The sequence below is a fragment of the Sorex fumeus genome, unplaced genomic scaffold (genome assembly GCF_029834395.1).
Source record: "Sorex fumeus unplaced genomic scaffold, SorFum_2.1 ptg000041l, whole genome shotgun sequence".
Taxonomy (NCBI): Eukaryota; Metazoa; Chordata; class Mammalia; order Eulipotyphla; family Soricidae; genus Sorex; species Sorex fumeus.
Genome location: NW_026606098.1, coordinates 8,883,496 through 8,897,492, shown reverse-complemented (window position 1 = coordinate 8,897,492; position 13,997 = coordinate 8,883,496). Strand labels below are relative to the sequence as shown.

Sequence of the window (13,997 nt, the reverse complement as noted above, 5' to 3'; positions counted from 1 at the left end):
GAGGCCGTGACTCCCTGGTTGGGGGTGCCTTTATGGTCTGGGGGAACCAAGTGGCGCCACACTTGAGTCTCCTTTCTCCAGGGGCGTGAATGGGCTGACCACTTCCTTCCGGAGACAGGCTGGCCTCCCTGCACCAACCCCATCGCGATCACTATCATCACCACCACAGTCACCAACACCAGGACCACCATTATTATCACCATCACATCACCATCGCCATTACCATCATCAACACCAACAACATATCACCACCATCACTGTCACCATCACCATCATCACTACCATCATCATCATCATCACCACCATCATCACCACCATCACCATCACCACCATCACTATCACTTCCGTCATCAATCCGGTGCCCCCTCCTCCCCCTCCTCCCCCCTGCAGACACCTTCTGTTCTCCTCAGCCCTGCAGCAGCCAGCAGGGGTCTCCTTGCAGAGGGCAGACACTGGTCAAACACTGCCATTCCTGCATCCCACACAGGCAAGTGTCCAGCTGACGTGGCCTCCGTGGGAGTGGGGGAAGGGCCATTCTCCCAAGCAGTTCTCAGGGTGGCACATGGGACAGAAGTGTGCTCACAGCGGCCTGCACTCCAACCTGGAGCAGCCCCCAGCCCTCTGGGTCCCGACTCTGAATCCAGGAGGTGCCCGGGGAAGACCCCTGCCCACAGTGATGCCGGCCTGATGGAGCCTCTCAGATGCACACCCCCACACTCCAAGGAGACTGCGTCCCGTGCCCGGGAAAGCTTCTGCAGGGGACCCCAGAACCAGGCCTGGGAGCAGCCCGAATCTCCCCGCTGCAGAGTTTGCTCCCCGCGAGGAGGGTCTTGGGGCTTCTGGGGGAGACTGTTGCTCCCAAAGGGAAAGTGGAAACCCCAACCTCTCCACACCCCAGCCAGCAGCCCGATGCCGCGGCCCCCGTGGACTCACCTGTGCCCTCCTCGAAGCAGGTGGTATGAAATTTCCCCATATAAAACTCTAAGCCTATGATTGCAAAAATAAGGATCGCAAAGAACAGGAGGAGGCCGATCTGCAGCAGCGGGATCATGGCCTTCATGATGGACTTCAGCACGACCTGCAAGCCTGTGGGGACACAGAAAGAGGCGGTGAGTGGGTGCCCCCTCCCCAGGACCCCAGGGATGGGGCAGCGCTGGGCAGGGCTGACCAGCACAGGGACGAGCCCCCCATGGACTACTGGCACTTTGTTTTTTTTTTTTCCTTTTTTGGGCCACACCCGGCGATGCTCAGGTGTTACTCCTGGATCTGCATGCAGGAATCACTTCTGGCAATGCTCAGGGACCCTGTGGGATGCCGGGGATCGAACCCAGGTAGGCCGTGTGCAAGGCAAACGCCCTCCCCGCTGTGCTATTGCTCCAGCCCTCACTTGGGTTTGTTTTTTTTTTTTTTTTTTTTTTTTTTGCTTTTTGGGTCACACCTGGCGATGCACAGTGGTTACTCCTGGCTCTGCACTCAGGAGTTACTCCTGGCGGTGCTCAGGGGACCATATGGGATGCTGGGAATTGAACCTGGGTCGGCCGTGTGCAAGGCAAACGCCCTACCTGCTGTGCTATCTCTCCAGCCCCCTCTCACTTGGGATTTTTAAGCCTGTTTATTTCACAGGGGCTAGCTGTGACCACGGGACCATGCCAGGCCGAGGGCCAAACTGCCTGGCTTATGCTGGGCACCAGTTCCACCACTTGAGCCCCAACCCTTAACTCATTTATTTTGGGTCACATTGGTGGTGCTCAGGGCTGACTCCTGGCTCTGCGCTCAAGGATCCCTCCTGGCAGGGTTTGGGGCACCCTCTGGGGGTGTTGGGGATCCCTCACAGCACAGCTGGCAGCAAACTTGAACAACAAAGCAAGAAAGGTGCAAAATGGTGATGCAGAGGGACCATGTCCCGCAGGCTTGGCGAGAGAAACCTGCTGTAAAGTGGAACAGTCCAGGGCACTTCATCATCGTCTTCATGTCATCGTCGTCAATGGCATCCTCACCATATCATCCATGTCAAGATCAGCATCACTGTAATCATCCACCATCAGCATCTTCATTGTCACTACCACCACCACCATCACCATCATCACCATCACCACCATCACCATCATCACCATCACCACCGTATCATCATCACCATCACCACCACCATCCCCTGTATCACCATCATCCTTACCACCATCACCATCATCACTATCACCTTCATCAGCATCATCACTACCAACACCATCATCATCACCACCATCATCACCATCAACACATCGCCATCATCACCACCATCACCATCACCTCCAACAGCATCACTACCATCACCATCATCACTGTCACCACCACCATCACTGTATCACTGTATCACCATCATCATCACCACCATCACCATCATCACCACCACCATCACCTGTATCACCATCATCCTTACCACCATCATCATCACCTTCATCAGCATCATCATCACTACCAATACCATCACCATCACCACCATCACCACCATCACCACATCACCATCACTTACCATCATCACCATCAACATATCACCATCATCACCACTATCACCATCACCTCCAACAGCATTAGCATCACCACCATCACCATTGTCACTGTCACCACCACCATCACCTGTATCACCTGTATCACCACCATCACCATCACCACCACCACCATCACCATCATCACCATCACCATCATCATCGCTCTCAGTTGCCACCACCATGGACATCATCCCCGTTGTCATCACCCTCGTCGCCCTCCTCCCCTCCTCCCTTCAGTCACCACAGCTGTCAAATTGTCATCTGAGACAGTGATGCGCTGGCTCAGCTCTCTCGCATGAGCTTCTCTTGTGCTGCATCTCGACCTGACCTCCCTCCCCAACCCTCCGCCCTGCAGGCGGCTGTCACAGAGGGAGGCAGAAGTGCCAGACTAAGATGAGCAGCTGGGAATGGAGGTGGCTCGGACGTGGTCCTGGTTACTCAAACTCGGCCCCGGACCCCTGGCGCCTGCCTCGCACCTGAGCTGCTCCCCTAGGACCCAGCATTTCCAGAGCACGCTCAGCTCGGCTGCTTCCCAGCTACTGCGCCAGCGAGTCCGCCAACTGGAGCTCCTGGCCAGCTGGAGACTCCTGGACTGGGCAAACAGAACAAGACGGCGGGTGGCACCTCGCGTGGCTCGCATGGCCCCTGGCGGATAGTGGGCACTCACAATGAGTCTGGGGGTGACCAGGCAGGCCTGGGGTTTGCAGTGGGCTGGGGGCGGCTCACCCAGACCCACACAGGTTCCCAGCAGGGGCAGGGTGCCTCTCAAAGAGGGCCGTCCCCGACACGGCCCAGGAGACCCGTGGCCGCCCCACCCCCAGGGCTCCCCTCCCCGCCCGCTGATTGCTGGCTGGTGTAGAGACTCACGTACTTGGGATGCCGGACACCAGCTTGAGCGGCCGCAGCACCCGCACTGCCCGCAGCGTCCGCAGGTCGAACTCCGCCCCGATCGTCGCCAGGATGCTGCAAGAAAGAAACCGGGGTGGGGGGGCAGGGGTAGGGGTAGGCTTGGGGCCCGGCGGGCGGGCAGGGCTGTGGGGGATGGGCTCCGCCCCATGACCGGTGACCAGTGACTTTATCCCTCTAGCCCGGGTCTGGTGTGGTCCCCTGTGCCCTGTTCGCAGGAACCACCTCGGGACCCAAAAAGGCAACCAAGACTCAGAACAGACTGATTTGGGTGGGTCCAGAGGGACAGAGGTTCCCCCATCGCATGTGCTGAGGTGACCTGAGGTGACAATCACGTCCCACAGTCAGAGCAGATGTTGGGGGTCCTGGGTGGGGTTGGGGGTTTCTGGGGAAGGCGGCAGGGGATGCAGATCCGCCATGGAGGCTCTGACCCGAAGGGAAAGCATTTGGCAGGCCAGGCCAGGCACGCAGACTCGAACCCAGCCGCCTCGCCTGGGGCTAGACCTTCCCCCAAGTCCCTCCCAGCCCTGAGCCTGGATTTCCTCCCTCATACCCAGGAGCCACGAAGGTGCCAAGTCCCAATCAAGGGGGTGTTGGGACGAACAACTTTAACGGGGTCCCCACTGTGCCTGCCCAGCACCCAGGTGGCTAAGTGGGCCTAAGCGGCCCAGCCCTGTTGGTTTCGACCAATAAACCCCCCAAAGGAGGCAAGCAACCCCCCAGTCTGGGGCTGGAAAGGTCCCTCTGCCAAAGGGAAGGCAGAATCCTGGTGACCATGAGTGGCATATTCTGATCGTGTCCCTGGGGAATACCCCACATAAGACCTTCATTGGGAGGCTGGAGCTATAGTACAGTGGGGAGGGCGTTTGCCTTGCACACAGCCAACCTGGGTTCAATCCCCAGCATCCCATAGGGTCCCCCAAGCACCACCAGGAGTAATTCCTGCATGCAGAGCGAGCCAGGGGTAACCCCTGAGCATCGCTGGGTGTGACCCAAAAAGCAAAATAAATTGAAAAAAAAAAAAGACTTCATTTGGAGATGGGGGAGGCCGGGGTCCCACGGACTCCTACCCAGCAGCCCAGGGAAGACACTACATCTGCATGACTGTTTCCAAGGCGAGTGCTGCCTCGGGATCCCCCAGGGAGGGCCCAGCCCGGAGGCCACCGGGGTGGCGTGGCCGAACAAGGGCATCTGTGCCGAGGCTTTGGCAGCACCTTCCGCCCAGTCCTGGGGGCCCGGGTTTGGCGCGAGCACCCGAATGATGGGGGTCTGCATTTATCTGTCCCTGGGTTTTCTCCCAAAACTAGGAGACAGCTCAGGAATGAGCAGCCTGGGAGTAGGGGAACCCACACAGGACCCCGCTCCTTCACTCCCAAGCCACCTCCACAGAGGCATGAGGTTTGCACGGTGCCCAGAGGGGGCATGAGCCTCCCCCCCAACACACACACGTGTCTCTTCCCCACCAACACATTCTGGGTTACAGCCCAGTCGAACTCTTTGCCCCAGAGTCTGAATCAAGGTTGGGGGGAACACAAGGAAATAAAATCACCAGATCTTATTTTTATGTTTGTTTTTGTGCGACGTGGGTGATGCTCAGGAGTTACTCCTGGCTCTGCACACAGGAACTTCTCCTGGCGGTGCTCGAGGGACCCTATGGGATACCGGGGATCGAACCCAGGTCAGCCACATGCAGAGTAGGTTCCCAACTGCTGTACTATCATTCTGCCCCCCACAATCACTATCTTGTCTCTTCTCTTTGGTAAAGAGAAAAAGATAGGTTATTCTTTTTTTTTCTTTTTTGTGTTTTGGGTCACACGTGGTGATGCTCAGGGTTCCTCCTGGCTCTGCACTTAGAAATTACTCCTGGTGGTGCTCAGGGGACCATATGGGATGCTGGGAATCGAACCCGGGTCAGCCGCGTGCAAGGCAAACGCCCTACCCGCTGTGCTATTGCTCCAGGCCCAAGGATAGGTTATTCTTTGCCTTAACTTGGCTAAGCTTCAGCAATGCCCATCACCTTATCCTTCCTGTGCATCACCTGACCTCCTTCCTGTCCATCACCTGATCTCCTTCCTGTCCATCACCTTATCCTTCCTGTCCATCGCCTCACCTCCTTCCCGCCCAAGTACCATTACAGCACCTTGCACTGGGAATCTACTATTTCCCATCCTCCTCCCTGGAAAGAGGGGGAGGAAGCAGAGGAAGACTGGGTGTGGGGGAACAGGTTTCCGTAGACAAGGACGCCCCCCTACACCCAACCCCACCTCTGACTGAGGGGCTTCCCTCGGAGCGTGCAGTCAGGGAGAAACTGGGTGGGTGGGCGGGTGGCGGGGGCTGAGGGTGGGGGGGGGGCGACAGCGGGCGTCGCATCAGGTTCCAGACTGGGGAGAGCAGGCTGACAGCTGAGAGGGCAGATTGGCGGGATGGAGGCAGGCGTGTGGCGGGAGCCATGCAGGCCGCTGGTGAGGGCTGGAAGTAGGACAGAGGCAGTGGGAGTGCAAAGGAGGCCCCGGTTTATATTTAGCTGCCGGTGAGAGCCGTGCACGGGGGCGCCCCCCTCCCTGCACCCAGCGCCTGCAGGATGAATCCCATTTCACAGAGGAGCAAAGAGAGCCCAGAAATGTACCACAGGCACGCGGGTCTGGATCCCCAGGTGAGAATGTGCAGCTCGGACACCGGAACCCTCCGTTCCAGTCCCGAGGCTGGTTGGATGGGGGGGAGGGGGGGAAAGAAGCTAAGAAAAGATGGATTCTGGGTCTACAGAGCCACGGGACAGTGGGCAGCCCTGGACCAGCTCCAAGGGGCCAGAGACTCGGGCAGGCCCCCAGCACACCACCAGGAGCAGCCGGTCAAAGGGGGAGAGAGGGCATGCACAGGGATCAGAAGATCAGGACATTCTGGAGAACAAGATGACCACCCTTGGGGCGGTGGGGGAGGGGGAGAAAAAAGGGAGGGAGGGAAAGAAGAGGGAGAGAGATGGGGAGAGACAGGGAGAGAGGGAGAGGGAGGGAGAGGGAGGGAGAGAGAGGAAGAGAGGAGGGGGGAACTGGAGCCTCTTGTCTGGGTTTTTCCCACCTGGCTTAGAGAAAAAACACACAGTGCAGGGCCCCTGACGATAGCACAGCGGGGAGGGCGCTTGCCTTGCACGAGGCCACCTAGGTTTTTTTTTTTTAATCCCCGGCAACCCTAGGGTCCCCCGAGCACCTCCAGGAGTGACCCCTCAGTTCAGAGGCGGGAGTAACTCCTGAGTATTGCCGGGTGGGGCCCAAAACCCGCAAGGGGGAAAAAATCCTCACGGTCCATGTCACGACTGTGTCCATGTCACGAGACGCCGGGACGTGACACCAGCGGCCACCCGTGCCCCCGTGCTCTGCCAATGGGCAGGGCCTCTCCAGCCTGTAGTCGCCGCCTGCACTGCGCATGTGCACTGCGGACTCGGCCTTCGCCCTTTGTGCCAAGCGTCCTCCCAGCGCCCACCCCCCCCCAGTACCACCCGCCCCCGCAAAGCACGTTAGCCAAAGAGCCCTGCTCTGGGCGCCGGGGCGCGGCCCGGGGGAGGGGGCTGGCCTTGCAGGCAGCCGCCCCGGGTTCAGTCTCCGGCATCTCCTGGGCCGAGTACCAGTGTGGCCCTTCCGGCCTGGAAGGTGATGCTCAGGCTGCGCCCTTCCCTGTTGTGGCAGCCAGTGGCGCCTTTTTTTTGCTTTTTGGGTCACACCCGGCGATGGACAGGGGTTACTCCTGGCTCTGTGCTCAGGAATTACTCCTGGCGGTGCTCAGGGGACCATATGGGATGCTGGGAATCGAACCCGGGTTGGCCGCGTGCAAGGCAAACGCCCTACTAGCTGTGGTATTGCTCCAGACCCAGTGGTGCCATTTCTAACCCAGCGGACACTTAGCTTGGGAATGAGAAGAGAGACGCCAGGAGAAGGCAGGTCCGGGGGGGATGTGCCGGCAGCATCGCAGGGCCTGATGCCCGCCCCGGTCCCCAGACCTCCCCGGGACAGCAGCGCCTCAGGAGACCATTCCTGGACCCCCCTGGACCACTGGGAGGGGCGTGCACCCCACAGCCCACGGAGGCGCTTCCCTTTGGTCTGTGCAATGGCCCTCTCACTCGGGTGTTTATTCATTCGTTCATTCTTTCGCTCATTCATTCATTCCTCTATTAATTCTTTCACTTATTCATTCGTTCATTCATTCTTCACGCAGCCATTCTTTCACTCATTTATTCTCATTCAGTCATTCATCCATTCATTCACTCATTCATTCATCCATTCATTCACTCATTCATTCATCCATTCGTCCATTCATTCACTCATTCATTCATTCTTTCACTCATTCATTTGCTCATCCATCCCTCACTCATTCATTCTTTTGTTTATTCACTCATTCATTCTTACACTCATCCATTCATTCTTTCACTCAGTCACTCATCTATCCATTCTTTCACTCATCCATTCATTCAGTCATTCACTCTTTAACCCATTCATTGCTTCATGCATTCTCTCATCTATCCATTCTTTTACTCATCCATCCATTCATTTTTTCACCCATTGATTGCTTCGTTCATTCCCTCGTCCATTCATCCACTCATTCATTAATTCATTCCTTCAATCATCCACTCATTGTTTTGCTCCACCCCTTGTTCCTTCACTCACTCCTTCAATCATCCCATACCACCGGGCCTCATCAGGGCCTTCCACAGACAGGATCTGTAATCAGGCGGGCTGGAACGCATTCTTGTAGGTCATGTCCCCTGCCTTGATGCATGTGTCTTTAAGTTGACACAAACGGCAGAAGCTCAGCACGTTCTGTTGTTTTCTCTTTCACTCAGGACCATGGCTGTGGACTATGAGCTTTTTGTGTTTTTTTTTGGGGGGGGGGATGTGAAGGGTCTCCTAAGCCCCACGGTCACTTGACCCCCTAAGCAGTGTGTAGGGGGCCAGGGAGCCACACCCAGTGATACTCTGTCTCCTGAGTAGGACCATCCAATGTTTGGGCGCAGTGAAGTGGTTCCCTAGGGTACATGCTCAGGGGGTCAAGTGACCATGGGGCAGTGCATGCCGGGCCCATGTCCCTGTGCCCCCCAATGCTTCTCTGGCATCCAGACCAGGTTTTAATAGATTTCCCTGGAACCCTGTACTGAGTCCGGTGGTGGTGGAAGGGGTTTGGGTTATACCGGCTATGCTCAGGGGCTACTCTTGGCTCCGTGCTCAGGGATCACTCCTGGCAGTTCTCAGGGGACTTGAATCTGGGACTCAAATCTCGGTCCATTGAGCCCTGGCCTCAGACCCACTTTCCACGTAAGTGACAGGAAAAGTGCCCACAAGGCCTTGGGAGTGACATGGGTGCCACAGGCTGGACACTGGAGCTCCCTAACTGAATTTTGAACCTACAGGACACCTTCCTATTCGGAGCCAAGGTTTCATTTCCTCTCTGCCCCAGCTCTGGGCTGCTAAAGGTCGCGTCCGCTCGCCACCACCTCCGCCTGTGTTTTCCTTCCTGAAGGTAAAGTTCTCCAGAGTCCCCCAGCCCTGACCTTTCGGGGAGGCCCTTCTTCCTCTTCTTTACCTTGGAGAGGAGAAGGATTTGCACAAAAGGACACTCTTCTATGTTGGGGGCGGGGTGTGCTCCTGACACTCCCACAGGGCGGGGGGGGGGGGGGGGGGCTGGCGGCAAGCAAGGGGATTCCAGAGAATCCGAGAATCCAGAGAATCAGAGATTCCGAGGGGGGAACTGCAGGGGGAGCTGGGGATGGGCTGGCACCGTGGGAACCCCAAGAATCTCAAAGGCCTCCAAAGCAAAGTAGCTCAGCCGGGGTGCGGAGGGAGGGCCTTTACTTCTGCCCTGTGATGTGCAGGAGCTAAACTTGAACACCTGAGCCTCTGCATGAGCTGGGGATGGGGTGCGCAGGGGCCAGGTGGGGTGTGTGTTACAGCAGCAGATTCCTCTCAGCTCGCTGAGTTCCCAGCGGCGTCTTGGTCCATCCATCTGGCAGCCTCATAGAGGCATCCCCCCCACCCCGTGCACCCTGGTGCTTGCTCAGGGCACCGTGGGTGGGTGGTGCTGGGGATGGAACCGGGGTCCTCCACGTGCGCAGTAACCACCTAAACCCCAGTGCTACCTCTCTGTCCTTGAATTCCAATTTTCTTTCCGAGTGAGCAAAATGCGTGTAGCAACAGCGCGCTTCCGGTCTTGGGTAGGGATCAGCCTGGACGGAAACCCACCCACTGATGTATGTTGTTTCCCCACACACACACACCCCAACAGTGCGTGCCTGCAGTGGACGAGCTCCCAAGCCTCAGTGTCCTCACAGGGAGGCCAGAGATAAAAGTTTGTTGTTTGATTGGGGCTGGAGCGATAGAATAGCAGGAAGGGCACCTCCAGTTGGCCGACTGCTGTTCAATTCCCGGCATCCCATAGGGTCCCCCATGCACTGCCAGAAGTGATCCCTGAGGACAGAGTCAGGAGTAATCCCAGAGCATCACCAGAAGTGGTTTCCCCAAAAAATAGAAACAAAACTTTGGTATTCGGGGACCAGAGTGATAGTACAGAGGGCTGCGCATTTGCCTTGTACGTGGCCAAGCCAGGTTCAATCCCCGGCACCCCATACGGTCCCAGGAGCCCGTTAGGAGCCCGTGATCCCTATGTGCAGAGCCAGGAGCAAGCTGAGCACTGCTGGGTGTGGCCCACTCCCCCTCCAAAAAAGTTTTTATTTTTCTTTTATTTTTAAAGACTTCGTTCACGGAAAGTCCCACCCCCTCCTGAACCCCCAAGGGTCAGGGTGATTGAGCCTTTCCTGGGGGCTCTTTACAAAGACAAACAGCGCCCCCAGAAGGGCCCTGGCAAAGCTCGGGTTCCAGGAAGGGCGGGAATGGGACAAGAGGGCAAGGAGGGTGGGCTGGGGAAGACCCCACAGCCCCCTGACTCAGGCGAACAGCAGGATGGAGCTTCCCTGCGCCCTTCAGCTCTTGGGGGCACAGACCAGCTGCCTGTCTGCCAGGAAGCCCTGGTGGAGCTTTGGTCTCATTCAGAGCACCCCACCTTTGTTGGAGGTGCTGGGGGAGTCTATCCCTGAGGATGCTGCCCCCCTCCCCTCCCCACAGGTGTGAGTGCTTTGGACTCGGGCCTGAAAACTGGACCCAGGTAGGTCTTTGTCCCCCACCTCCATTAATTAAACCGTGAATCACTGCTGAGTCACGGGGGAGGGCCTGAGGCCCCACTTCCTCCCTCCAGGCAAAGAAAGATGAGTCAGCACAAGTCCAGATCCAGAAGGGGCGGAAAAAACTGCCTAACGCAGCAGCACGGAGATGCAGGGTTGGGGCTTGGGGAGCAGAGAGCCTGCATGGCTGGGGGGGGGGGGGGCAGAGCGCCTGCAGGGTCGGGGTCCGGGTGGGAGCAGAGAGCCCTGCTGCTTCTTGCTTTGTCAGAGCAAACTCCCGGAGTGTCCAGCCCAAGGCGCCAAACCTTCAAGTGAGCACCCCACTCTCTGCCGCTTCTCCTTCATTCCTTCTCTCTCTCTCTCCTTTCCTAATTTCTAAAAATCATTCCAGCTGGCGGGACAGTTGGAGGGGTAAAGCGCTAAACTGTCTGGCATGCAGCTGACCTGGTTCACGTCTCCGTGACACCACTAAGGTCCCCGGCACCACCAGGAGTGACTCCTGGGCAGAGCCGGGACTGCGCACCCCACCAAACCCCCCACCACCCAGTTCCAGAGCAGTGACGTCACGCCTAGCCTTTCAATAGGGTGTGCCGTAAGCTTTCAGGGGGACTTTTTTCACCCCCAAATTCTCAGGCAGGCGTGCGCATGCATGTGGGTGCGCACATGCGTGTGCGGAGGAGGGGGGGCGGCGCTTCCCCAAGGACCTCGGTTCCCATTCTGAGCAGGCACCTGGTTCAATTCCCAGCACTGTACAGAAGTGACCCCTGAGCACAGGCAGATGTGGCCCCCGATTAAAGAAAGAAAATCAAAAAGAAAATCATTACGAGATTGTGGTTTTCTCTGTCCTTGAAATTCTGAACTCAGTGGGCTCCATCCGGGCACCGAATCCTGCATCTGAACCTCTCCCTCCGCCCCGCCCTCACCCCGTTTTGCAAGGCAGCAACTTTCAAGTCAGCCTGGCCTGGATTTGCACTAGAGGATCATATTCAACAACACACACCAGCAGCACTTGGCCAGCTCGGTCTAACCTGGGATGGGGGGGTGTCTGGAGACACCCTGGAGGATCGTGTTGGGGGCCAAGGGGGGGCACTGCCCCTGACCCCCAGGGGCTAGGGAGCTTCTCACCGTGCTGAATGCACGAGTCATCACTGACACACACACACACACGCCCCCCTGGCCACCCAGAGTGACCTGGATGTAGCTGGGAAACTTTAAGAACTGGGGTGATGACGACAGTGGACTAAGGGGGAGGGAGCCAAGCTGAGGTGAGATAGTCAGGACTCATCTCAACAATTGCTCATAGAAGCTGGCCCACCTCTTCCTTCTAACAACAGCAAATTCATTACCATGCTTGGGTTTCTGCTGCCAAGGAAGCTGAATTGCAGTTCCAGCTTCAGTGCTGTGTGACCTTAGGCAAGTTATTTAAAACCCCTCTGTGCTTCAGTTGCACTACCTGGAGATTATTACTGCACAGAAAATAGTTCCCATGGTGCGTGGCACATGGTACTTGGGAGGGTAGAAGGGAAGTAGACTGAAATGCCTGGAGAGCTGAATGAAGTTCCAGACTATCCATCAGAGGGTGGGCCCAGCAGTGGCTGTCTGGTCAGAAACTGCATTTCCCAGACTACCGTGCCTCTCCGGTCATGTGACAAGAATCTGACCAATGGCATGTAGGCAGCAGTGTATGGGGTCAACTTCTTAGTCCCGCCCACTAATACCTACTTCCCCTTCTCCCACCTGGCGATGGACAAGGCCTCCTAAGGACCAGCAGTTCTGGGAGCCACAGGCCGAAAAGGGTCGGAAACGGCAGAGCCTTCTTGGGCTGGCCCCTGGGCGTGGGCTCGATACTTCAGAATCCCCAAGTGTACTTTGCTTTGGGTACATTTGGTGAATTATTACTATTGAATTTTTTTTTCTTTTTTGGGTCAGTAACAATGATGAGTCTCATTCTCCTAATCCTGAAAGACCATTGAAATGGCTCTTTTAAAGTCTCAGGGCTAGGAAGAGGGAGACGTTACTGGTGCCTGCTGGAGGAAATCGACGAACAACAGGATGATCGTGATCGTGCTTTTAGGGTCACACCTGGTGATACTCAGGGGTTACTCCTGGCTCTGCACTCAGGAATACTCCTGGCGGAGCTCGGGGGACCTTATGGAAAGCTGGGAATCAAACCCTGGTCTGCCCCCACCATGCAAGGCAAATGCCCTACCTGTGCTATCGCTCCGGCCCTAAGTACTACTGATTTTCGAAACTGCTTTTTTATTGTGACATGGGTTTACCAGACTATTTGGTTTACCAAACTATTAACATTTTGTTTTAGATTTTAGTTTGTTTCTTTTTTCCTTCCCTTTCTTTTTGCTTTTTTTTTTTCTGATTCTGGGCCACACCTGTTACTGTGGGCCACTCCCTATTCTATGCTCAAGGCTCACTCCTGGCGGGGTTCGGGGGGGCCCTCTGGGGTGCCAGGGATCAAACCTGGGTCAGCTCCCTGCAAGGCCAGCGCCCTCCCCGCTATGCTATGGCTCCAGTCCCAGATGTTTCTTTCTTACTCCTTCAAACTATTGATTTTGGTGGTCAGACCTAGCAGTGGTCGGAGGAAGCGGGCAGTGCTAGGGATGCAGCCCAGGGCCAAGCACACAGAGTCCATGCTGAGCCCTCTGGACATCTCCCTGGACCACCAGGCTGCCCTCTTCATAAAGATCTTTAAAACCCACCAAGTTCTGGGGCTGGAGAGATAGCACAGCGGGTAGGGCATTTGCCTTGCACGTGGCCGACCCGGGTTCGATTCCCAGCATCCCATATGGTTCTCTGAGCACCGCCAGGAGTAACTCCTGAGTGCAGAGCCAGGAGTAACCCTGTGCTTCGCTGGGTGTGACCCAAAAAGCAAAAAGGAAAAAAAAGGAAAAAAAACCCACCAAGTTTTAAATCTTAGGATGGGGGATGCGGGAGAGAGCATCAGCCCAAGGGAGGTTCACGCTCATCATTTTATAGCGCTGAGCAGTGCTAAGAATGCCTCCTCGCTCGGCACAGATGGCATTCCAGACGCACATTTCTTTCGTTTCTTTTTTTGTTTTTGGGCCACACCTGGTGATGCTCAGAGCTTACTCCTGGCTCTGTGCTCAGGGTATCACTCTCGGTGGTGTTCTGGGGACCCTATGGGATGCCGGGGATCAAATCCAGGTCAGCTGGCTTGCAAGGCCAGCATCCTCCCCGCTGCCCTATTTCTCTGTCCCTCCCCCATCCACCCATTTCTGCAGGAAGATGGGTCCAGCTTGGGGGTCACCCAGCTCTTGGGAAAAGTGTGCTGGGCCCAAGAAGCGATGGGTGGCTCCGAGACTCGGGCTGGGCTTGGGAAGAAGAGAGGTGGGGTGTGCAGGCCCCCTCTTGCAGCTCCTCTCCCTCCTTGG

General features: G+C 56.7%; 1 protein-coding gene across 9 annotated transcripts in view; it reads right to left on the bottom strand.

Annotated features, from left to right (window-relative positions):
- Positions 1-13,997, bottom strand: part of CACNA1A (calcium voltage-gated channel subunit alpha1 A) — a 114,756-nt gene that overhangs the window by 63,938 nt on the left and 36,821 nt on the right. For all 9 annotated transcript variants that reach the window (XM_056119618.1, XM_056119620.1, XM_056119613.1 and 6 more), the window contains exons 4-5: positions 3,397-3,488; positions 934-1,086 (exon numbers count right to left, since the gene is read on the bottom strand). In XM_056119618.1, coding sequence (XP_055975593.1) covers positions 934-1,086; positions 3,397-3,488 — 245 coding nt within the window. The remainder of the gene's footprint in view (positions 1-933; positions 1,087-3,396; positions 3,489-13,997) is intronic.